This window comes from Erpetoichthys calabaricus, chromosome 2 (assembly GCF_900747795.2).
Source record: "Erpetoichthys calabaricus chromosome 2, fErpCal1.3, whole genome shotgun sequence".
NCBI classification, from domain to species: domain Eukaryota; kingdom Metazoa; phylum Chordata; class Cladistia; order Polypteriformes; family Polypteridae; genus Erpetoichthys; species Erpetoichthys calabaricus.
Window position 1 is genome coordinate 101712297 of NC_041395.2, and position 26701 is coordinate 101738997.

The 26701-nt window shown below is 39.6% G+C and overlaps 1 protein-coding gene across 1 annotated transcript in view; it reads left to right on the plus strand.

Annotated features, from left to right (window-relative positions):
* luzp2 (leucine zipper protein 2) overlaps positions 1 to 26701 on the plus strand; it is a 709194-nt gene that overhangs the window by 404854 nt on the left and 277639 nt on the right. Inside the window, exon 3 of the mRNA XM_028794214.2 lies at positions 25143 to 25213. Coding sequence (XP_028650047.1) covers positions 25143 to 25213 — 71 coding nt within the window. The remainder of the gene's footprint in view (positions 1 to 25142; positions 25214 to 26701) is intronic.

Below are 26701 nucleotides of genomic sequence, written 5' to 3' on the forward strand. Positions count from 1 at the left end.
GTCAGAGAGGGGTTTGAGCTCACCCCTTGTCCTTTCTTTCATGTGCTGCTTGCACCTCACCTACTACATCTGGTTATGCTGCCACTAATCATGCAGGAGCTGTATTTATATCATATCAAAACTTGCATTCAGGAAAGATTTTTTTTGTGTTGTTTTTCCTGCAAATGCGTTTTACTGGTTGCCTGTTTTTTTTTTTTTTTTTTGCCCTTGGTGTTGGAATACAAACTTAACTTAAAAAATAATATATTTTTTGTTATTACTTTCTCCCCTAACGCACTTCCCAAATCACCACTGCAGATTTGCTCTGTGTACCTGACTAAATAGAGTGCTGTCCTTTAAGCTTGGTTTCCGACCACAATGCATTCTTGAAACTCTTAGTTTAGCCACTCCCTTGATGGAAAAATGGCTTTAAAATACTACATGGAGAAGTGTATATGCTACTAACACATACTGTATTCGTATGCTCTCTGAGTTTTTTTTTTAACAGGGATATGTTTCATGTCTCTAGGCTTTAGATTATCAGAGCAGTTGTACTGAGGGACAGGCAGAAATGCTATATTATTACTATAGACTATTACAGGTATGATGCTGCATGAAACCTTGAATGATTTACTATTTGGTAGTAAAGCTGCAGGTCTTGGAGTTCCATTAGGATCAAAATTCAATGCTGTAAAGCTCCAGGCCTCTAAAGTGTTTCAGGTTCTGATACTGGGTGGTTGCAGCTCCAGGCCCCTGAAGTGTGTTGGAATGAAATTCTAAAATCAAGCTTCACAAATATTCCTCACAAATGTGTCTTTTACAAGGTACAGCATCAAAACAAAGGAATTATTCCTGAAAATAATTAACTCACTACACTCTGTAATTATTATAACCCAGCCGCCGGGGTCACACAAGCCAGTGCAGTCTTAGTGTTGGTCCCATGCTCAGGTAAATTGGGGAAGGTTGTGTCAAGAAGGGCATGCGGCATAATACCTGTGCAAAATCAAACATGCGCATTAGAAACATAATGTCCATATCTGATCGGTCGAGGCCTGAGTTACCAATGATCGCCACCAATGCTGCTGTCCAGTTGCCCGGGGTATCTGCAGAAACTATGCTACCACTGGGCAAAGAAGGTAAAGGCGTAGGAAAACAAGAATGGGAAAGTGGGCTCAAAGACAGTGGGAGAGCAGGAAGGGAAAGAGTGTGGAGTTCAGAGTTGGAACTTTGAATGGTGGCACTATGATTGGTATAAGGAGAGAGCTTGCTGACATGATAGAGCAGAGAAAGGTAGATGTATTGTGTGTACAGGAGACCAAGTGGAAAGGGAGTAACGCCAGAGGTGGGTGCAAACTGTTCTATCATGGTGTAGGTGGGAAGAGAAATGGGTAGTGATAATTGTAAAGGAAGAGTATGTTAGGAGGGTTTTGGAGGTGAAGAGAATGTCTGACAGGGTGATGAGCATAAAGTTGGAAATTGAAGGAGTAATGTTATATGTCATCAGCACATATGCTCTGCAAGTTGGATGTGAAATGGAGGAGAAAAAAGATTTCTGTAGTGAGTTAGATGAAATGCTGGAGAGTATGCCCAAAGAAGAAAGAGTGGTGATTGGGGTGGATCTTGGCTAGGGGAACGGTTGTGATATTAAGGAGAGAAATGTTGAAGGGCAGGTGGTAGCTGAGTTTGCAAAAAGGATAGTGCCACACATGTGCACATGGGAGGCAGCTAAAGGGCTCGAAGGAAAGTAATTCCACACCAGACCAGGGGGAGGCGAGGTGCACTGATCCTTTCCCTTTTTTCACTGCAGACCCATTACAGGAAATTCCACCTGGCCTCCATGACATTTATTCTGGTCCAGATGATGCCACTTCTGGTCATGACCCCGATGACATATCTTCCAGTTCCAGTTATTATTACCTCACTTCCTCTGCCGCACTTTAAAAACCCACCATCTTAACCTCATCAGTTAGTTCTGTTTTGGACTCCAACCTGTACATACTTGTACACAAAATTCAATAATTTTGCAGCCAGGATCGATTGTACAGGAGGCTGACCCAAACCTTTTTTGGTCTCTCTCGTTTCATCTTTGACGATGAAAATAGCGGTGGTGAATACATATTTTAAGAAGAAGGAGGAACACACATACAAGTAGACAATGTCCTAAGGAGGAGGTGCAATGTGAAAGAGATTAGAGACTGTAAGGTGGTGGCAGGGGATAGTGTAGCTAGATAGCATCAATTGGAGGAATGCAGGATGAATTTTGAGGTGAAAAGGAAGAAGAGAGTGTGAATGGAATCAAGGATCCTGTGGTGGAAGCTGAAAGAGGAAGACTTCTACTTCTTTTGGCTGCTCCCGTTAGGGGTTGCCACAGCGGATCATCTTCTTCCATATCTTTCTGCCCTCTGCATCTTGCTCTGTTACTCCCATCACCTGTACGTCCTCTTCTCACCACATCCATAAACCTTCTCTTAGGCCTTCCTCTTTTCCTCTTTCCTGGCAGCACTATCTTTAATATCCAAAATCCCAGCAATCTCGCCTCTCTGATTTTGTCTCCCAACCGTCCAACTTGAGTTGTCCCTCTAATGTACTCATTTATAATCCTATCCATTCTCATCACAGCCAGTAAAAATCTTAGCATCTTTAATTCTGTTACCTCTAGCTCTGTCTCCTGCTTTCTGGTCAGTGCCACCATCTCCAACCCATATAACATAGCTGGTCTCACTACCGTCCTGTAGACCTTCCCTTTCACTCTTGCTGATACCCGTCTGTCACAAATTACTTCTGTCACTCTTCTCCACCTATTCCACCCTGCCTGCACTCTCTTTTTCACCTCTCTTGCACAATCCCCATCACTCTGTACTGTTGATCCCAAGTATTTAAACTCATCCACCTTCACCAACTCTACTCCTTGCAACCTCACCATTCCACTGACCTCCCTCTCATTTACACACACGTGTTCTGTGTTGTTCCTACTGACCTTAATTCCTGTCCTCTCTAGAGCATATCTCCACCTCTCCAGGGTCTCCTCAACCTGCGCCCTACTATTGCTACAGATTACAATGTCATCAGCAAACATCATAGGCCATGGGAACCCCTGCTTAATCTTGTCTGTCAACCTGTCCATCACCATTGCAAATAAGAAAGGGCTCAGAGCTGATCCCTGATGTAATCCCACCTCCACCTTGAATGCATCTGTCACTCCTACCGTAGACCTTACCACTGTCACACTTCCCTCATACATATCCTGTACAACTCTTACGTACTTCTCTGCCACAACCAACTTCCTCATACAGTACTATAGCTCCTCTCGAGGCACCTGGTCATATGCTTTTTCGAGGTCCACAAAGACACAATGCAACTCCTTCTGGCCTTCTCTATACTTCTCCATATACTTGAAAGAGGAAGACTATAGTATGAAATTCAGTGAGGAAGTGAAACAGGCGCCGGGTGGTGGTGAAGACATGATAGATGATTGGAACACCACAACTAAAGAGGTAAGGGAGAGAGCTAGGAAGGTGCTTGATATGACATCTGGACAGAGAAAGGATGACAAAGAAACTTGTTGGTAGAATGAGGAAGCACAGGAAAGCATAAAGTGGAAAAAGTTAGCAAAAAAGAATTGGGATAACCAGAGAGACGATGAAAGCAGACAGGTGTACGAAAAGATGTGGTGAGAGGTAAAGAGAGGGGTGGAGAAGGCTAAGGAAAAGGCATATGCTGAGCTATATGAGAATCTAGAAACAAAGAAAGGAGAAGAATACTTGTATCGATTGGCTAGGACATGCTGCAGGTCAGGATGACAAGCCAGGAGAGTGTGTTGAAAAGGTGGAAGGAGTACTTTGAAGGACAAATGAATATAGAAAATGAAAGAGAGTGCATGTTGGATGAAGTGGAGATAGTAAATCACAAAGTACCAGCAAAGGCTGAAGTGAAGGAAGGTATGAAGAGGATGAAAAGTGGAAAAGCAGTTGGAACAATGATATACCAGTGGAGGTATAGAAATGTTTTAGTAAGATGGCAACAGAGTTTCTAAATAGATTGTTTAACAAAATCTTGAAAAGCAAGTAGATACATGTGCAGTGGAGAAGTATATTAGTACCAACTTTCAAGAATAAGGGACATGTGCAGAGCTTCAGTAAATACAGGGTTATAAAGTTCATCAGCCACACCATGAAGATATGCGAAAGAGTGATGGATGCTAGAGAGGTAGCGATCTGTGAGCACCAATAGTTTCATGCCAGGAAAGAGTACTATATATGCGATGTTTACTTTAAGAGTGCTGATGGAGAAGTTCAGAGAAGATCAGAAGGAATTGCATCACGTGTTTGTGGACCTAGAGAAAGCTGCAAGAGTGAAAGGAAAGGTCTATAAGACAGTAGTTATATTGTATGGTTTGGAGACAGTGGCACTGATGAAAAGGCAGGAGGCAGAGCTAGAAGTGGCAGAGTTGAAGATGGTACAATTTTTGCTCAGAGTAGTGAGGGCAGACAGGATTAGAAATTAGTATATTAGAGGGACAGCACAGGTACGACAGTTTGGTGACCAAGTGAGAGAGGCTAGACTGAGATGGTTTGGGCACATACAGGGGAAAGATGAGGGATACACTTGTAAAAGAAAGGTGAGGATGGAACTGCCAGACAAGAGACAAAAGAGGAAGGCCAAAGAGGAGGTTTATGGATGTGGTGACATGAAGGCATTCAGTGTGGCAGAAAATTATGTAAAAGACAGGGATAGGTGCAGACGGATGATCCACTGTGGTGACCCCTAAATAGAAGCCGAATGTAATTATTATATCTCAAACAGAGTACGCTTTTAAAAAAAATGACACTCAGTGTTTGTCGACACTATGGTAGGTGTTAAGTAGACATAATTCTGACAGTATCAGCTCTAAAAATCTAATAAGGGCAGTTACCAGCTTGTGCTCTGTATCAAGCAAATGACGTATTAGGTGAAAATGGATTCACACTTTCCAGACACTTTCTTCCAACATGTATTTAATGACTATCCTGACTTTGGGTCATTCATTCAGAATTAAATGTCATTCATGGATTTCACACATTTGGATGCAATTATAGGCTCTAATTTACTGAGATTTTTTTATTGAACTGGTTAAAATGTAGCTGAGCCTCTGAGGACGTTTTTTTTTTTTTTTTTTTTTTTTACTTTTAATCAGATGAGAATCAGTGGCTTCAGGCAGTGATCTGTTGAATTCCTGGTAGATTAACTCCCACTGCCAAGAAAAACGCAGAAGTGCAGATATGTAAGTGTGAATGCATTTTGGACCAAACACTAACAGTGACTTTGTTTTGTCAGTAATGTATGTACTTGAGGCTGCCAGGACTGGTCCTGGTTTCCAAACACCTTGTAATAGAACATACAAGTTTTGAAAATAAATGAATATATAATGTTACAGTAATAGGATTGTCTTCATCTCTTAGTTGATGGCCCAAACAAGCTAACAGTTAATCCTCTGGGAGCTGTTAATTTGTCAAATAGTCAGCTCTGTAGGTATAGCAAAAATAATTGCCTTTGTGAGTCAATTAACTAAAATTAGTGCAACTAATTTACATTAAAGTGAAGCGTGTCTGTCAGAGCCTAAGGTTTATTACAGAGCAAGATAACAGGATAGTAGAAAATAAATTTAGAGTTTCTACATTTCTCTTAGATGGACTAATTACAAAGTATAAAACTGAAACCATATAAACAAAAAACAAGAATGATGATGACTATATTCACCTTGTCTTTTGATGAAAACAAAGATTAATGTAGCATATGTGAGTGAGTCTTATCTGGAAAACCCCTTGTTTCCCTAGCAACTCCTCAAAACTGGTACACATAGATAGCATTTATTGGGGAAAAATCCATAAAACCTTCAGATACTGGCCATTCCAAGAAATGTTGACAAATGATATCCAACAAGTAAAAAACACAACTGACGAAGTTACATAAGATGAATGTAGAAAAATGACTTTCATCTTTACCTGAAAACAACACTTATTCTGCACTATTTGTTAGTCATACTTAGCCTTGCTTGGTGTTAGGAATGCCTATTGAGATCCTAAAGTGAAGTGCCTATTATTCAATAGGTGAGGGGACGCTGGCGAACAGATGTTGTTGCCGCTCCTCCCTGTTAACAACACTTTTTGCAAAATTCGCCTAAATTCTACACTTTCTTACCCTTGTTTTATTTCTTTTATTGTATGTATAGTTCGTGGATACAGCTGACTCAAGTTGTATGGATTTGGCTTAATATTTACAGATTTTATGGACTCTACTTTGACTGGGAACAGCTGAGTCTGTGGATCGTGGGACGAGAAACTATGAACATTTCTTTGTACCTGGCAATCTAGGACCTCGGGATGATCTGTCTCCATTATTATATTAAATTTGCTATGCTGATCTGCTCCCGTTTCATCTTACAGTACTCTACGACTGGGAACTGATCTGATGTTCATACTAATCTGGCTTTTGGCTCCGGGGCAATCACGCCTGGAATTACCAAGCGTTACTGTTTGTGGCTGTGTATTGGAACCTCCAAATCCTGCTACCTCCTCCTGCTATGCTTTCTGCTGCTAGCTATCGCCGCTCACCTATGCTACCACACCTGCCTGTCCTACCGGCTCCATTGTGCTGTGCTGCTTCTCCACTTCTATTCATATAAGTATTGCCCAGTATCATGCTAAAATACTCTCATGACAAACTCCTTCTTATTAAACAGTTTGTCCAGAGCAAATGGTCTGACTGGAACATCCTAAAGGATGCCAGTATTTTGCAGCGCCCGAAATATATACTGTACATCGCGGGTCAGGTCGCCGCCACTGCCGGACTGCGAATGAAAAGACCACCGGCAGCATTTTCTCAGGAATACGCCGTCCTTCTCATGACCCTGGAAATAGAAGTGTCAGTGTGCCAAATTTACATTATGTGGAAATAAACCCTGATCGCGGCTCTGTGCAAAAAGAAGCCTCATTAACTAATATTGCACTGTTTAACTCAAGGTCTCTTAATGGCAAAGCATTGGTGCTGTCAGAACTCATCACTGACACCAAACTTGATATTCTGTGTTTAACGGAGACTTGGCAAAAGCCAAACGAATTTGCATCTCTCACAGAGGCGACTCCAATTGGTTTCACTTTCCATACAGAGCCTCGCAGCTCAAGACAAGGCGGTGGGCTTGCAGTAACTGTCAGAGCAGACTTAAACATTAAACGAATCCCAATTGACTGTCCATTGTCCTTTGAGTGCCTGGCTCTTAAACTAATAACGGAATCAGGTCCTGTCTCACTCATTGTTCTTTATCGTCCCCCAAAATACAATGCATCCTTCTTATCCGATCTGATTGAACTTTTGACCCACCTAAGCTCTTACTCTCAGAATTATCCTTCTTGGTGATTTCAACATCCATATTGACACCCCCACATTTAAACTGAGAAATGAATTCCTATCCTTACTGGACTGTTTTGACTTGACACAACATGTTGATTTTCCAACCCACTCTGGCGGTCATATATTGGATCTGATCTGCACTTCTGGACTATCTGTTGCCAACATTTATAGCACTGATTTGGGACTCTCTGACGATAAAGCAGTATTTTTCACTGTTTCACTGCCTTTCCCTCCTCTTACCTGTAAAACGACAAAGTTCTTACAGAAACCTTCCCTCTATCCTTTCTGGATCCATTTCTGATCATTTACTGTCTTCAGCTAATCCATCAACACTAGATGGTCTTGTTGACCACTATAACTCAGCACTTCATTCAGCATTAGATAAAACAGCTCCTTTAAAACATAAGGAGGTTTCCTTTAAACGTTCAGCTCCTTGGTATAACTCAGAATTGCGATCTATGAAAACAGCTGGCCGACGCCTTGAGAGAATGTCACGTAAGACTGGCCTCACCGTGCACATCCAGGCTTTCTCTGACTACCAAAGAGCTTACAGAGAAGCACTAACTTCTGCCAAGAACACCCATTACGGCAGAATAATAGAAAGTGGCCATGATAACCCAAGGGTTTTGTTTTCTGTAGTTAATAAACTTCTCAAACCCGCATCTGGCCCAACTACCTCTTCTACTGAAGTCTGTGAGGAATTCCTCCACTTTTTCCATAACAAAATTAACGATCTAAATAATTAAACTAACATAAATACATCATCTGTTTATATCTCTCCCTGTTTTCCCACTCCATCCAGCTCCGTCTCTAAGTTCTCACCAGTCACTTCTGCGTTTGTTAATAACCTGCTTTGTAAGATGAGGCCGACTACTTGTGTATTGGACCCCATCCCCACCACACTACTTAAATCCTGCCTTCATGCCATAATCCCGACTGTTACAACAATAATAAACTCATCCCTTGACACTGGCTTTGTGCCACTCACTTTTAAAATTGCTTCTGTAACCCCAATGTTAAAAAAGTCTGGTCTTGATGCTGACAATCTTAACAATTTCCAGCCTATTTCCTGTCAAAAGCTCTTGAGCGTGTCGTAGCTTCCCAACTCACCAATTACCTAACCTCTAATAATTTGATGGAACCCTTTCAGTCTGGTTTCAGGGTGCGGCACAGCTGTGAAACTGCTCTGCTACGGGTAACCAATGATTTGCTTATGGCAGCAGACTCTGGACAAACCAGCATATTAATTCTGTTAGACCTCAGTGCAGCATTTGACACTGTCAGACATGATATCCTACTGTCCAGAATGGAGAACATGCTGGGTATCTCTGGCACTGCCCTCCAGTGGTTCAAGTCCTATCTGACTGATAGGCAAGAGTTTGTTAGTCTTGGCAACAGCAGATCCAGCTCAGCGCCGGTCACACAAGGAGTCCCTCAAGGCTCTATCCTCAGTCCTCTGCTTTTCTGTATTTACATGCTTCCCCTTGGCCATATTATCCATAGCTATGGACTGGGTTATCATTTTTATGCAGATGATACTCAACTCTACTTCAATGTTAAAAGTGGAACTTCATCAGAGCTTTCTTAGCTCACAACCTACCTTAGTGAAATTAAAACCTGGATGGAGCAGAACTCTTTAAAATTAAATTGCAATAAAACTGAACTCCTGCAAATTGGGACTAAAATGCAACTTAATAAAATGAGCTCCTTCCTAGTCTATCTTGGCGGTGATCTCATCAGACCTGCCTCTACTGTAAAAATCTTGGTGTCATTTTTGATTCCTCCCTCTCTTATTCCGCCCACATAAATCACATTAAGAAACTTTCTTACTTTCATCTCCGTAACATTCCCCGTGTTCGCTCCTTCCTCTCCTTCTCTAATGCTGAGAAATTTGTCCATGCTTTTATCACATCCCGCATCGATTATTGTAATTCCCTACTGGCACGTGCCCCTTCTAATCTTATATCACAGCTCCAGCTTATTCAAAACTCAGCTGCAAGAGTCCTTACTCGAACCAGCCGCAGCGAGCACATCACACCCATCCTGCTCCGTCTTCACTGGTTCCCTGTGTCTTACAGAATCAAATATAAAATCCTACTAATAACCTACAAAGCCTTAAATAGCCTCACGCCAAACTACATCAGTGACCTTCTCCATCACTATGTGCCTGCCCGCCCACTAAGGTCCTCTGATTCTGGCAATCTTGTTGTACCCCACACTAATCTACACTCCATGGGTGATAGGGCCTTCAGCTCTATAGCGCCCTGACCTACCGAAATTAATCAAGTCAGCTGACTCCACGAATTCTTTTAAAAAACAACTCAAAACTCATCTGTTCAGGAAGGCTTTTAGCTCTACTTGACTTTATTATCCTTCTCTCAGTTTACTTCTCTGTCAAGATGCTAATGTAACCTGTGTGTGTGTGCTATGCCATCAATTATGTTGTCTGTTTTTTTCCAGAATTCACTGGAATTCACTCTTAATCTTCTTTATTTATTTATCTGGTTTGTACAATGCTATATACTATATACACTGCTGTTCTTTATTATATTCTGCAAGTGCCTTGAGCATGGGAAAGGCACTATATAAATAAAATTTATTATTATTATTATTATTAAAAAGTGTCCCAGGTCAAAATCAGCAATATAAGGGAGCACTCAAGAGTTGTGTGGCAGTTTAGCAGATGAAGGATATGCTCTTATGCAGTCTTTGTACATAATACTGTATATAATAATGGCTTCACACTCACTTAAGCTAATTCAGCTTGGTTTAGAATCAGAGTCTATCCTGATTCCTGGCTGAAGCACCCATCCATTACATTTTCTCATTATGCATACATCTGCAGTCACATATATATGGGGGCAGTTTAGAATTGCCCATCTACCTAACACACATGCCTTTGGGGTGTGAGAGGAAACTAAAGTAGTAAAAGAAGATTCCATGCAGACATAGGTATGTGATGCCAATGGTATGTCCTTGAACCGGGATCATCAATATGTATAAACTGAGTATAAACTGGGTAATGTGGACAAATACAAACACAGCAAGGCATGGCGCAGAGTATTTAGTGCTTTTTTTATAAACAGAATGTCAAAAACAAAGTGCACTGCAGTCTTCCAAATACATAAATAATCAAATAAAAACACGTGGTTAGTGGAGGTTAAAATCAATCAATAAATAAACTATTAATAGATTAAAACTGAAGGTTAAAAAAACAGTCAGGATCTATCGATAAAATTCTTGGTGCATCTCTCTAAAACCTACGTCTGCTTGGCTCACCCATTCTGGTCTCTTTAGCAAGGGAAGGTGTCCACCAGCAAGGGCAGTCATCCTTCAGTCTGGCTCAAGTTCCTGCCACAGTCCCTAGTCATTCGGGGGGAATGTATGAGACCTGCTCCCTGCTCCTGCTACCAACACTTAGCATTCAGAGAGAGTTGTTAGAACCAGTTGGTTGCTCCTGCTACTTGAACGTTCAGCAGGAGTGACCTTGTTCTATGAGTGCTGTCTGCTCCCTCCATCCAGTGCCACTTCCTGGTTGCTTACCTCCTCAACAACAACACCCATTCTGCCATAATCCTGACTCTTCTTCTCTTTCATTCATTCCCTTTAAGCTCCAGATTCTTTTTCATTTCTTTCTTGATCTCTCTCTCTCTCTCTCTGGATCTCTCGATCTTCCTACTCAGGCTCCTTTATATTTCATCGGTCATAGACACCATAATTATGTTCCCCAGAATGCTAATGAGGTAACAAGCTGGACTGGCCTCTCTGCATGTGAATATGGGATCAGCCAATTTCCCCATCAATGCCCCTGGCCACACTACCACATGTGCCTACACTCCCATGAACTTGAGCAATACTGTTTCTAATAAAAACAGGCACACTGCTACAGGTCTCTATCTTACTTCACCACAGGGAAAAATACAAAGACTTTGTATTGTAATAAAGGCGCTATATACTGCCCGACCCGGCACAGACTCACTTAGAGGCACGTGTAAAAACACACAAGACTTTTATTTTTCTTCAGCTGGAGGGCACATCTTCCCCGTGAACCCCCCAGCCACAACACAGTCCCAAATACACTTAATATAAATCACAATCCTCTCCAACTTGGCACCACCACTCCTCCCAGGCAACCTCGTCCTCTTCCTCCCGATTCTGGCTCCTGAGTGGTGGATGTGGGCCCTTTTTATAGCCCACCCGGAAGTACTCCAGGTGCTTGATCACCTGTTGCTAATTGCACTTCCGGGCTGGGCTGTAGAGGTGACCAGGTTGGCTCCAGGATCCATGCAGCACCCCCTGGTGGCCACCCCAGATCCCCACAGCGTTGTGGAGAACTCCATCTCCCATGGAACCCTGCAGGAAACTGAGGCACTATCGTCAACCAGGGAGGCTGCCACCAAGTGTCACGAAGGGAGGTACTGAGGAGCCCATGGCTGTTCCCATGGAACTTAAGTAGAAGGGGCATCCCGGCCGGTATATACAACGCCTAGTCACAAAATTCAAATCCAGAATGATGGATTCTAGAGTCTCAAGGACTAATTACTGCCCACCGGGCCACCCAGATTTGTGTACACATTGGAAAAATAGAAGATGCGCATTTAAATCTATAAATTAAAGCTGAAGTCTATTTCACATTCATATGATCTTTGTTGCTTTTCAAACAAAAGGGTCAACCACAATATAAGGCTGTAAGTGCTGTGGAGATAGAAATTTTGTATAATATCAGAAACCCACTTCTTTTGCACTGAAGCCATGAAGAACCAAGTGCTTTGGAAATGCAAACAAATACATACAGTTTATAAACATAATTCAATACTTAATCCACATTAACTCTGTGTGTGCAGAAACATATATAGTACACTGAAACTTTACGTTGACCCTGAAAGGCATACAATGTATTCTAGTACACATACATTCTGTACTAAAACATACTTCATACTAAAATACATAAATAATAGACTCAAGCGCCTATATCCTAGCACATTGATGCACAAACTGTGCACTTAAACACACATTCCAGTGTCACATTGTTGGTTTCCTTGACCCAAAATTTAACAGCAGGAAGAAACACTTTATTCATTGCAGTGTGTCGTTATGAATGTTGCAAGCCGAGTTTCAAGTCAATACCTAGCAGTGTATTTAAAGAAGTTTTCTTCCAGGTTGTACAAGACTGCACCTTGGTGTACCCATGACCACAAATGAGAATAGCAAACAGGGACAATGGATGGATGTTTTATGCTCTTGAATATTATGATACCACAGATGAATGCATTTTAATAGAAGATACATCTCCCACTCCATTTTCCAGTTCACTTGTTTCATTCAGGGCCATAGGGTGTAATACTACACAGTGTATGGTTTGAAAATCACTTGCTTTAATTGCATGCGTATTTATGAATCCAAGTGCATCTTCATCAAGTGTGGCCTTGCTATGATTTAGTGAAATTAAGTGGATTTAATTAACATGTTCAGTATGGTCATCTGTTTGCTGCAAACCAGAAGGGATCAAATGATAATTAGAGCTGTCTTAGTGCTATATTGTGCTTTCTCTGAGTGAGTTTTCGCCATGGATGCTGCTTTTCTCTAGCCTCCCACATGACAAGGTAAATTAGCTGATATAAATCGATCCAAATTGCCTGCTGCTGTGTACAGTATGTCACTGTACAATGGGCTGGTGTCCAAACTTGTATTTTTTTATCTGTTATTCCCTAGACTAAGATTGTGATTGCTCTTTATGTGCATTTTCAAGGGGAGAAAAACTTGAAACCTTTAATTATTCATCTAGCCATTGAAAAAGCAAACAATACTTTAACATTCTCAAACATATTTAATCCATTTCGGGACATAGGGAATCGGAGCGTGTGTTAATAGTATCAGACAGGATGCCATCCTATGGCCTAACACACATACACACACAGTTCAATGCATTCTCTCACACCTACACTTGCACTAGGGCCAATATAAAGTTGCCATTAAACCAAGTCTGTACATCTGTTAGGATATGGAAGGCAAATGAGGGTGCTCAGAGAAGAACACACACACGGAAAGAATGTGCAGATTTCAGGCTACTGAATTTGTGATGATGTTGCATTAACTATAACACCCATATTATGTATTATGCCTAAAAATGTAATCTAACAGTCATAACCAGGATTTTGGCAAAAGTACGTTTCTTTAAAAAGATAAGACAGGCAACATTAGATAAACTATCCAAATACTCTCAATGAGGATTACCAAAACTGCCAATAATTACACCCATCAAAGAACTCATTTTTAGGCATTGCCTCTGGAATAAAGAAACTTTAACTCTAAGAGTTCCATGCATATCAAGAAATATTTTTATTTGAGAAGCTTCAGATATCTCAGTTCATGCTGTTTCACCACACTGTGATCTTCCAAGCATGAAAACAGTGCCTCCATATTTCAAAGCTGCATGTCAGTACCTGATATTGGCATTTATTGAATGTCGTTTTGAAAAATTTTGTTAATTTCAGGATTTTATGAAGTTGTCAGTCATAGCTATAATGCCTGTTAAATGTGTCCTAATTAAGCAACATGCATGTTTACTTAAAAAAGGCACACATCTTTTAGCTTTTAGAACGGAGTATTAAACTGTCAAGGTACTTAGAGAAACATGCAGGATGAGTAAAAGAGTCGAGTTTCATTTCGCATTTACAAAACTCACAAAAGATGGTCACAAAACTCAACAAGAAAAAGTCATAAAACTCAATAAAAATATATACTTCGGTCAAACAGGAGCATTGTAGAATTTATGCACTTGTATTGCTTTCAGTTTTGTGTGTGTTTCATTGACTTTAAGGTTATCCTTTTAATTCATTTGACTATTTTTTCAAAAACATATTTATTTATTTTTCCCATTGTTCTCAGAAAAAAAACTATATTGTGAGTATTGTATTAAGAAGCCTGCATCATAGTATGTACTGTACTTTATATGGATTAAGTCTATTGACTCATGCCCTGTGTAGCAACGTTTCTTTTCATAGCAGGATGTAATTTCCAATTAATTAATTTGTTGCATAGACTTGACGCAAGTCTTCTTTTAAAAGTTCAACAACTTTATTTCGAACAACAATAACAAATTAATCTTATAACAGTTTGTAAATATTAAGACACAGTAATATTTGCCTGCCAAATTCCCCCCTCTCACAAATGGAATCACAGAACACAAGAACTCTCACTGAAACACATGAAATTAATAATGGTGCATTTACAAATATTTAAAAACTACTCTTGTTTAAATTAAAAGGTTCACTTGCATTACGGCTCTAACACCTAGTATGGAGGGGGTGGCAGTGCAGTGGGCTTGGCAAAAACGTACCTTACCTCAGGCTGCATTATTTAACACGCCAAACCCTCACCATTTAGCAAGAGTAACTTGGATTGGTTGGTTGCTCCTGCTCTATGGGCGCTTAGCAGAAGTGACCGTGACCTGTAAACACTGTCTGCTCATTACACCCAAGGTCACTTCCCCAACTGCTTACCTCCTCACTGTAGCGGCCAGTCTGCCACAATTGTGACTCTTTTTCTCTTTCACTCTTTTCTTTTCACCTTTTGTCTCTTTTCTTTTTCATTTTTCGCTCTTTTGATCTTCCTTTATACTACATCAGACCAAAGGCACCATAATTATGATTATCCATCCATCCATTTTCTAACCCGCTGAATCCGAACACAGGGTCACGGGGGTCTGCTGGAGCCAATCCCAGCCAACAAAGGGCACAAAGCAGGAATCAATCCCGGGCAGGGTGCCAACCCACCGCAGGACACACACACAAACACACCCACACCAAGCATACACTAGGGCCAATTTAGAATTGCCAATCCACCTAACCAGCATGTCTTTGGACTGTGGGAGGAAACCGGAGCACTAGAGCACTAATGTGGAAACTAGCTGGGCTGACCGTTCTGCACATTCTTTCCCTTTCAACACCCTGGAGCCACCCAGCTATGGTAGTGCGCACACCTATGTAGAGCCTGAGTGAACTGTTTTTATTAAAAACACGAATGCTGCCACGGTGCTCTATCTCACTTAACCACTGGGAAGAACATGCAGACTTTATATATACAATGACCAGTCACAAACTTCAAATTGAGGATGCTGGATTCCGGAGTTTCTAGGACAAACTACTGCTCTCTGTGCCACTCAGATTTGTGTTCATTTGTAATAATGGAAGATAATCAACATTTAAATTCAAGCTGAAGTCTGCCTCACACTTATATGATCTTTGTTGCTCTTCAAACAAAAGTTGAGGTTCAACTACAAGATAAGACGACATTATATGTCCGGTGACAAATCTTTTTAGGGCTGCATAGTAGACAGCATAACACTCAGAGAAAGCAATATAAGCTCAAGGAACTGTGCAGTGGACTAAGTGCCACAAATGTTATGGGATTTTACTAGTCTGCTGAAAAACTTAAAACCCTAAGGTGTCATCTGGCCTGTTTACAGATATTTTGCCAAAATTAGGCAAGGATACTGATTGCAGTTTTTACAATGTGTGTGGCTTTATCATAAAATCTGTAGAATTTAATATCTAGACGCATACGCCTTCATTTTGATGCTTGCTTATTTTTCTTTGAGTTTTTGATGCTTCATTTTAGTATGAGCCGGTGCACATTAATTAAAAAACAGAGGTTGATTGTACAGATTTAAATTAAAATGACATTCAGAAAGGAGCAGCTGTCTTTAATTACAAACAAGGACATATTCTGTTGCTCCTGTTTATTTTCAAAACATAAACTTTTTGTCACTTCATAGCTTTTCAAAGCACGGCAAAAGACACAAGAGCAAACAATGAAGCTCATTTAGAAATGATTTTTTTTCTCTTATGAGCTGTGCTGTATCTTTTCAGTGCTGAATGGAAGACAATGCTTTTATTTGAGATCATATTTGCTTGATGAGAGTAAATGTGGCAAATATGCATGTATTTTATGTTAAATGAGACCTCTTTGAAATACTTTTATTTTTTTATAGACAAATGTTTCTTAAATTATTTTTCAATTTTCCCAAAGAGAACATTTTTCATTTGTTGTCTGTGCTCCTCACATGTATGTTAACTACTGTTATGAATTCATATTAACACTGAATGTTTAAAATTTAATTGCACACTAAAGTTTTTAAAGATATTTTTCTGTGGATGTTCAAGTATCTTGACTACTGAAGGCTGTGCTGACTTAATTTTTTTATTTTGTCCTGAATACCAAAACATTCAAAAAGAGAACAATGCTGTTTGTGTATCTGTTTTGAATGACATAGCCAACAACAGGTGATGTAAAAGACGACTTTCTTCTTTATTGAATTACCTCACAGTACACACTACTAAAGATGATGTTACATTATGTGACTTTTAGCAGTGGGGTGTGTCAAATTTGCAGGTGGCAGTTGCTGATCTTGTCGATGGTCTTTGTCAATTACGTGACTGAAAATCACTGGGCATGTCACAACTGCCAATCGCATGCTGAGTCTTGCTCGCCCCTTTTTCTGACAGCTAATACTCTGCTGCCTATCGAAGCTGGTGCTGTATGAAGGGTTAACGGGTGTGGTGGGTACAGCCGCAGTCTCTTCCCTTTTTTTTCTTTATTTTATTCTGTAATGATTCATAAACTACGAGACTTCAGACAGGCAAGCTTCTCTGTTATTTGTGAGGTCCAAAACACCCATGTTCCTTATTACTTGTCACTGCATTATATGCATTGCTTATCAGCTCTCATGCACACAGAACCATCCCTACAACTAAAGACAAAATGAAACCTGTTTGATTTTATCAGAGTGAGTCGCTGGGCATGTTACATGACGCAACTGGTTTCAGGGGAGTGTGATGCTGAAGGCCCCTCGCTCGCTAAGATTATGTCGATGAAAACTAAAACTAAAAAAGTTGCATAATGTATCCATCCATCCATTTTCCAACCCGCTGAATCCAAACACAGGGTCACGGGGGTCTGCTGGAGCCAATCCCAGCCAACACAGGGCACAAGGCAGGGAACCAATCCCGGGCAGGGTGCCAACCCACCGCAGGACACACACAAACACACCCACACACCAAGCACACACTAGGGCCAATTTAGAATCGCCAATCCACCTAACCTGCATGTCTTTGGACTGTGGGAGGAAACCGGAGTGCCCGGAGGAAACCCACGCAGACACGGGGAGAACATGCAAACTCCACACAGGGAGGACCCGGGAAGCGAACCCAGGTCCCCAGATCTCCCAACTGCGAGGCAGCAGCGCTACCCACTGCGCCACCGTGCCGCCCTGCATAATGTGAAAAGGTTAAAGTTAAATAGCACATACATATATTTGAACAGCAGCCTAATAGAAAGCAGTATGTCCTACATAAAGAGAATTTCAATAGTTGCCTCACATAATACATTGCACATTTCACTCTGGAGTTATCAGTTATATAGCTAGAAAGTCTTCAACTTGCCCCTTTATTTTCTATCATCATCACCTGCCTTTTTCCAGGCTTACCCAGTTGTTCCCCCAAATCTGCAACCTTCACTCCCTGCATTCCTCGCCATACATTGTTGTGAGACCCATTCTCTTCATATTATCTGACACCATATCCAACCATACCTTCTTCATCCTCTGAGGTAGTTTTCATAAGCTTCTTACAAATCAGAATGGGAAGTTCTCCCAGAATGTCTTCCACACACCTCTAATGTTTGCTGTCAGTACTGTGCCCACACCTCAGTCTGCACTCAACATGTCACCTACTTTCTCCTAAACAACTTCATTGCCAATACTTGAATTTGTACTTACTGCATCAGCATTCTGCAGCGCTCTCATGCAATTTACACAAGTAAAGATCACACTCACTGTCTGCATACTACATCTGCTTACAAGACTGTCCATGGCAATCCTTCACACTTCTCCAAGCACCACTTCATTCACAAGAAATGAACTCAGAAGAGTAACCTGCTGCAGCCGCACTGCAACCTCAAAACTCCTAGTACCACATCTGCTGTCCTGACCACTGTTTGTGTTTCTCATACATTTTACTTCACTGCAGACACTATTCATCCACACCTAACTTTCTCAATGACCACCTCACTGCCTCTCACAGCACCCTGCCAAACTCCTTTCCCAGAGCTACAAATACATGATGCAGTTTCTTTCCCTTTGTTATATTTCAGCCAGAGTTCCTCCCTGGCTTAGTTTCAAATCCATATTTTATGTTCTTTTTGTCCTTTGTTGAGCCATTTTTATGCTAATGTCACTTTTGTTAATTATCTGCTATATTTTTTTTTTGCCTGTGTTATGTTTCATGTGTTTTGTGGGAACTACCAGTCACTGTCAGGTAATGCTTACCACCCCATAAAACCAAATGGTCTCCCACAGTTCCTGGCTTTTCATTATGAATGTGTTCTGGAGTTGGACTGGAATTGGTGAGTTCTGGTGTATTTTGCTATGCTTAGTGATTTTGTGAATTTCTGGAGTTCTGCCCTTCTTGTTTTCCTTATGGAGACTACCAGGCGGCAGTCTGACTTTCTCACTTGCCCTGTCGGGACCACAAGCAGGTGATATCCACCAAGAGGTGAGGCCACCTGCCAATCTTCACCAGGAACTGCCCTCTGCCCCATAAAGCTGGAAGGTCTCCCACATTTCCAGGCAGTTCATTGTGAATTGTGCTCTGGAGTTGATGTCTTTTGCTGTACTTTATACTTTTTTACTTTTCTGGATTTTTGACCTTTTGCTTTGTGTTTTGACCATGCTATTGGATTCTGTTTTGGGACTGCGTCTGCTTTGGAATGCCTTATTGTTTAGTCAATTTCTTTTTGCCATTTTGTTCCAAACAGGATCTTTTGTGCAAAAGAGCATTTTGAGAAAATAAATCCTTTTATTTTTATAAAGTTTCTGCGCTTGCCGTTATATCTAGCTGGGGTTTAGCAGTATACCCCTCTAATGGGTATTTTTGGTACTATTTAGGACTACATTTTATGGAACTGTTTAGTGTTTTGAATTTTAACTCCCTTCACTTAGTGCTTTTTCTGTTTTTGCCTTGACAATGAGGATTGCATCAATTGTTACATTCTCAGACATAAAACCAAACCAGATTTCAATAACATTCACTTGATGCCTGATTCTCTTGTCCAGCACTCTCTCAACTACCTTCATTACCCGCTTGAAAACCTCGATTGTTCAATATAATTCACACACCAATGAACCACCTTCTTTTTTGTAGACTGGATTGAGCAAACTCCTTTTACAACCCTTCAGCTGCAGGACTTTCTGCTATCTTCAAAATTTCTGACATCACTCCACATGGGCCTGCTGCTTTACTTGTCTTCGTTATGTTTTTGTGACATTATCTCTGAAAGCTTATGTCTTGGTCCTTCTAGTTTCTTATGTTCAACATTATTCTCCTTTTTTCTCCACCCCAATAAGTAGTCTATTTTGCTCCTTACACCACAACATTCATGTATCACAAGCTCAGTTTCCTCCTTCTTAAATATGCTGTTCTACATAACCACTCCAGAACCCTTTCACCTTCAGCATTCTGGTACCAAAGATAAAGCCCCATTTACTTTCTATGGAAGTGAATTACTACATGCAGCACTCAGTACACAGTACAATCAGATCTAAAAAAGATAACAATGTGGATGATAACTTAACATGTTGAACAAATCTGTCATAATTATGTCATGTCATGTTGTGTCTGTGGCCTGATTTTCATGCAGCTTTTTTTTACAATTGATATTAGTTCATGTTGTTTTTCAGCAAAGCCTTGATCATGTTGTTCATCATCAACAGACCTGTTACTGGTCATGTGACACAGAGGTCACATGTCATGTTGTGTCTGTGGCCTGATTTTCATGCAGCTTTTTTTTTTACAATTGACATTAGTTCATGTTGTTTTTCAGCAAAGCCTTGATCATGTTGTTCATCATCAACAGACCTGTTACTGGTCATGTGACACAGAGGTCACATGTCATGTTGTGTCTGTGGCCTGCAGAGGGGCACACCAGCTCCCCAACACCCAACACAGACAGACGCAGGCTCAAGTTCCAGTACAACACACGCTTTTATTCTGTTGTGGGAAACTCTTTCCAATTGTTTCCCACTTGTAAGCACACAGTACAAAGCACAATATAGCAGACAGCAATGCCTTTCTCTTCTTTTTCTTTCTTTCTGTCTGTGTCTCTGTCTCTCCTTCTGCCTCCACTCCTCCTTTACCCCTTGGAGCAGTGGCAGCAGGCTTCTTTTATCCTGTAACTTGGAAATACTTCCAGTGGCCCATTAATGTGGTTTGGAAGTACTTCAGGTGAGGCAGACGCCCGACAAAGTAAGGCCCCTGCTGCACCACCTGGCAGCACCCACGGAACCGAAAAGGGCTGTGCCGAACTCCAATCCCCATAAAGCTCTGTGGGAATCTGAGGCACCACTGCAACCCTGGAGGGGTTGCCATCTCATGCTCTGGGAGAGATAATGCCCCGTGTATGTTCTCGCCCTTGGTCCTTCTATTAAGAAGGCATCCCGGTTGGGCAAGAGTGATTGTCATCCACCACAGTCAGTAGCCCCTTCCTGTTTAAGAAGACAACATGCAGCAGTCTGTGTCCAGTTTTTTGGATTAACTAATAATTACTGACCTTCTGTGTGATGATTTTGGTTAGAGATTCTCAGAATAGTTTTGTCTTTGAGACTTTTGCATTTTGGGTACTTTTGATAATGTTATTTTAGTCATCTGGTAACCGTCCACCTCACTCAAGACATTTGTTTAGATAGCTTCTGTAATTTGTCTTCTTATTGGTTTCTTTTCAACTTGTTTGTATTTTTTCTTCCTTTGAACTACACTTTATTTTCTATTGAGCATGATATTATCATTCTGGTATTCAAATGTACTTTTTAGCATTTTTGGCAGTCTCTAGTAGACAAAGACACATTTGTATCATTAAATAACATCAGTGTTTTTATTAGAGAAGGAATAAGGTGAAACTACTTTTAAAGAGTTAAAATCTTTAAAATTATCAAATTTAAAAATAACTGAAGCCATTTTCACCTTCATAGACATCAAGTAAACAGTAGTACTGCTTTGCATTCTTTCTCTGACAGTAGCATGTCTGCTTTTTGTCTTTTTGTATTTCTTCATTGTTAAGACACTGTGGTTCATAATTTGAATTTCCTGATTTTGATGCCAACTTTCTTTAATTTTTAAAAGCTGGATATTCCTCTAGCTAATGATTACTTAATGATTACTGCTGCCTCGCAGTTATGAGACCTGGGTTCGCTTCCCGGGTCCTCGCTGCATGGAGTTTGCATGTTCTCCCCGTGTCTGCGTGGCTTTCCTCCGGGTACTCCGGTTTCCTCCCACAGTCCAAAGACATGCAAGTTAGGTGCATTGGCGATCATAAATTGTCCCTAGTGTGTGTGTGTGTGTGTGTGCGCGTGCCCTGCGGTGGGCTGGCGCCCTGCCCAGGGTTTGTTTCCTGCCTTGCGCCCTGTGTTGGCTGGGATTGGCTCCAGCAGACCCCGTGACCCTGTAGTTAGGATATAGTGGGTTGGATAATGGATGGATGCTTACTTGATTGTGAAAATTCTTTCTGATTATGACTTGTTGCTGAAGATTTTGTTGAATATCCCTGCTTTCTGCCACTTGAAAATATAGTGACTGTAGTGATTGATACAATAGGTTTAAGGAAAGAATTTTTGTTTTTCTGTTTTACTTTAATCTTTATTTTGCCTACATTTTGCTGCTTGATAACATCATCAAACACACATTTGATAATTTGTTGGTAATTCATAAATGTCATTAATATGTTTGTAATTTACAGTATTATGCATTGAATAATTGAATACAGTATATTATTCACTTCTATTTTTCTTTTTACCTTAATCTGTAGTCATATTTACTGTACAGAACACTTGTGAAAAAGCACCTCTGACTGTGTATTCTGAAAAAAGCTCTGTTTAAAAGAAAGATGATTTCTTTTTTGTTGGCTGCACACTGCACACTTTCTGGCAGTGTGTCCTGTCTTTTGGCAATAATTAAACCTGCATGTTTCAGCGGTGTGATTGTCATCTCAGTGATAACAGATGCCACCTACATTAGCTAAAACATTCTTTGGTAGCTTTGCTTCATACTTGTGTGCATGTAAAAATATGGAAAGTCATTTCTATGGCTTTGTGAAGCTGCCATTTCAACTGTGATCTGTTTTTTGTCATCTAAGTGCTCACTGAGATGCTCTGCATGTTGTGCAAGCGCTTCCATATTAAATGTCATCATCTATATGATAACCGACAGTTTCACGTAAAAATGTGTCTTATCTAGTTTTACTAAATTTCCAGATAATTTTCTACTTGGTGGGTATGAGGCAGTCAATTTTTTGTCATAAATTTAGTTTTCTGTAGGAGTGCAGTAAAATACCCCCTTTATTGTGTACACTTTTAAAGTCTTTAGTAATAAAGAGAGTTTTATACTTTTCTTTGTAAAGTTTTCACCTTACCTTCTCCCAAATATGATTTCTAAACCCATCCCTCTCCCCATAATACCATCTCAAACCCAAATACCAGTCTCAAATTCAGTCCTGTGGCTGCAGGTTTTCATCCCAACAAACTTCTGCATTTAATTGGACTCCTAACTTGATTAAGCAAGCTGCTGTTTCCCAATTTCTGTAACAAATTACAAAATTAGTTTTGCTAAATTTTTGTTGGAATGTTGCAAACATTTATGTATATTACATGGGATCATTTTTGGTTTTTTTATCTTGGTTTTGTTTGGTTTTCCTCCTCATCATTATCATAATTTCATTCCACTTTTATAGCTGTCTTGGTTATCTAAGGCATTATTCAGTGAATTCAGTGTCATTTGCCTTGGTGTCTACTCCACTCATTGTCAATTGTCATTATTAGAGTAAAATGAACTGGATAAACACCACAGAAAATGGTAAACTAATAGGAAAACAACAAAAGAAAGTTAAAACACAGATATGGCAAAAATATAAATACTTTAAATTTCTCATAACTTAAATTTCACAGCATTTTTCTGAATGGAAGATTAAGAATAAGAAAAAAGATCAACTAATTAAACAATGAGATCAGTTAGAGGTAAAGTGATGCATTAATTGGCTGGAACAAAAGGCACTGTGGGCTCCAGAACTGACTTGCCATTTTTCCTCAAACAGCAGTGTCTCTAGTGACACAGAACTTTTTTTACAAATATTAAAATTACTTGTCATAAAGTTGTTGACATTGTCATATTTCTAAACATACTGTATATGAGGCAGCATATTTTTCTTCATGGTAATTTGGTTCATTAGCCATCATGCTATGCTTAATGAAAATGCTGATGTCTTTCTCTAAAAGTGTTAAAAGTGTGAAATAATTTCTGTATGGTATGTGATCCTCCTGTTTGAGTAAGAAATCAAAAGAAGAAATGATCAGGTCACATTGAACACGATCATTTTAAAATATGCCAATATTGTTTCATCTGTATGTCTTTGATCAATGTATCGTCAATCAATGAGGTAACTTGCTGCCATGTTGAAGCTGGCATTAAAGGGTGTTTTGGGATTTGGGTTTATTAAAAACTAAGATTGCTTAATAGCATATAATTACAGTTTCCAGAGTTAAAAGTTACACTAGGACAACACAGAATTCTCTGAAGTACTTGTATTTCACAAGTATATTGACAAGTGTTGTCAGATATAGCTGTCTATACTCAATGCTCATAGGTAAAGAAGAAAGGCCAAGCAAAATGACACCTTTTATTGGCTAACTAAAAAGATTACAATATGCAAGCTTTCGAGGCAACTCAGGCCCCTTCTTCAGGCAAGATGTAAATTGATTGATTACATCTTGCCTGAAGAAGGGGCCTGAGTTGCCTCGAAAGCTTGCATATTGTAATCTTTTTAGTTAGCCAATAAAAGGTGTCATTTTGCTTGGCTTTACTCTACATTCATAATGGCTAACATGGTACAACACCCTAGTACTATAGGTAAAGAAGTAAAGAGAATAAATGACCAATTCATATTTAAAGAAATGCTCCTCGTAGCCCTGGTGTGGATTATATGAGTTTGAGAGTATTATGCTTCAATTTGGAACAAGTAGTGAGGTAGAGAATACCACATTCAGACTTACCTGAGAAATGTAAATTTTATTTTTTGCAGATTCAGTGTGTGAAGTGCCCTATGCATCATATAAAAACAAAAAAAACTGCAATGGATTTTCAGTCTGTTGAATTAACTGCATTAGTGGAGATATTTAGTTGAAACTTTAAGAAAAAAAAAACCCCGCAGCCATTTGGATATGATTGATATTGACATCAATTATTGTTACTTGTGTTTATATTTAAGACTATTGTTGACAAGAGAACTCTCTTTATACCTGTGTATTCTTTGCTGTTATAATGTCAATGGAACATAAACATAAATCATTTTCCTAAGGACTGTATACTTTGCTTTGCTGCTGTCTTTAATTTATTATACTTGTTACTACGAATATTTCACTCTTACTTTTTTTTTTTAATTGTTTCCTAAATCTCTTTCCAGCTATGGTCACATTGAAAGATTCTATATGCTGTAGAATAAAAATGTGATGATTCATTTTTATCTCAGTGTAAATCAAATTTGAGCATAAATGTTCTAATTAGAACTGCAGCTATAAACTAAGATCATAAGAGGCACATCGTAAATAATCCACAAAACACTTTGTGGCAGGCTCTAGAATTGCTTGATAATCTGCCACATTGTAGACTTTGATGACAGAAGTTTTTGGAATGAAGGAAAAAAGAGTAACCAACTATTTTTATTTTGTTTTGATCTAGTTACTCAAAAATGATGAAGCTGTCGCAAAGAAGGATGTTCAAAGGATTCTGGAGCTCAGCCAGAAACAGAGGTGAATATGATGCGATGTGTGGTGGGTACCCATGTAATGCCATGTTGATCAAAAATCCCATACAAGTTCCTGCCAAAATGTTTTATCTGACTTTTTTTGAAAACTTTTATAAAGCTTGTCCAAATACAGATTGCCTTTGTCAACTTTCTTGTCAAACAGAGTACATGGCTACTCTTTTTATTCTTGAGGGTCAAACACAGGTATAGATATTTATTGAATAATTCCATTAATAAGATGCCACTTGCTTTTTCCAATTGAAATCCTTGTTTAGCCACTTTGTACTTCTGTAAGTTTAAAATTAACCTTGAGTGAGAAACTTAAATGCGATGCATGATATTGAAGAGCACTGGGGTTCTTCCATTTCAGTTAGGAAGTAACTACTCCTTTTCAGTTAAAAAAGAAAATAATTTATGAACAAATATGTTTGTGTTAGTCTGCCAGGACTGACACTGAATGGCATGCCAAACATCAAATCCTAAGTAACAGATATTGGGTGGAAAAAATAAAACTTTGCTGGTTCAAATCCCGTAAATGCCAATAGGGACTCTGCTCTGTTGGGCCCTTGAGCAAGGCCCTTAACCTGCAATTGCTGAGCGCTTTGAGTAGTGAGAAAAGCGCTATATAAATGCAAAAAATGATTATTGTTATTACAATTACCACCTGTCAAACTTACTGCTTGTCAAAAAGTTACAAAATATACTTGCACAAAATCAGTCGGTGTTACTGAACACTTTCTTGATTTACAGTTGCCAGGTTTAAATTTGGTTATTTTTTGCTCACTAAGATTTAAGACACTTTCCAGAAGATAAAGTTTACTCTGTCTTATATCATAATGTTGCAACTGAACACAAATTCAGCTCAGTTGATGAGCTATTGTAGGCAATCAGAAGAGAGAATTCAAATGCAAATCAACGGGCTAACACAGCTCAGCTAAATGATATACAGAAAGGTAAGACACATATTATAGGGCTATTGGAAACTAAACCAAAATGTTTTATTTAGTATCACCCCAATCATTTAACATTATTGCAGAACACACTGCAGAGGCGCCATAAGACGCTTTGCTGATGTAAATATACTGTAGTTTATTTTCATTTTAACTGAGACAAAATAAATAACAAAAAGAAATGTTCATCAGGTTGTCAGTATCAAGGTGACAAAATACAGTAATAAAGATGCAGCCATCTAGTTGAGTTCTCAAAGCGTTCCCAGCATTATTGTCAAATTCAGAAATACTCAGTTTCATCAGCTAGATTATGTAGACCTTCAAGAACACATCCATTCATTTTTGTGCTTCCTGTGCCTAATTACTTATCAAGCACGCAGTTCTTCATTGCTTGCTTGGACATCACTTGACCTTAATTGTAAAATGAAATTGAATAATTAAATTTCTTACCTTGAATTAAGTGTAATTTTAGGTTCTTGTTCTACTATATGTTTTATTGTCATATTTAACCATTTTTATTCTGTATCGTTTAGTTTATATGT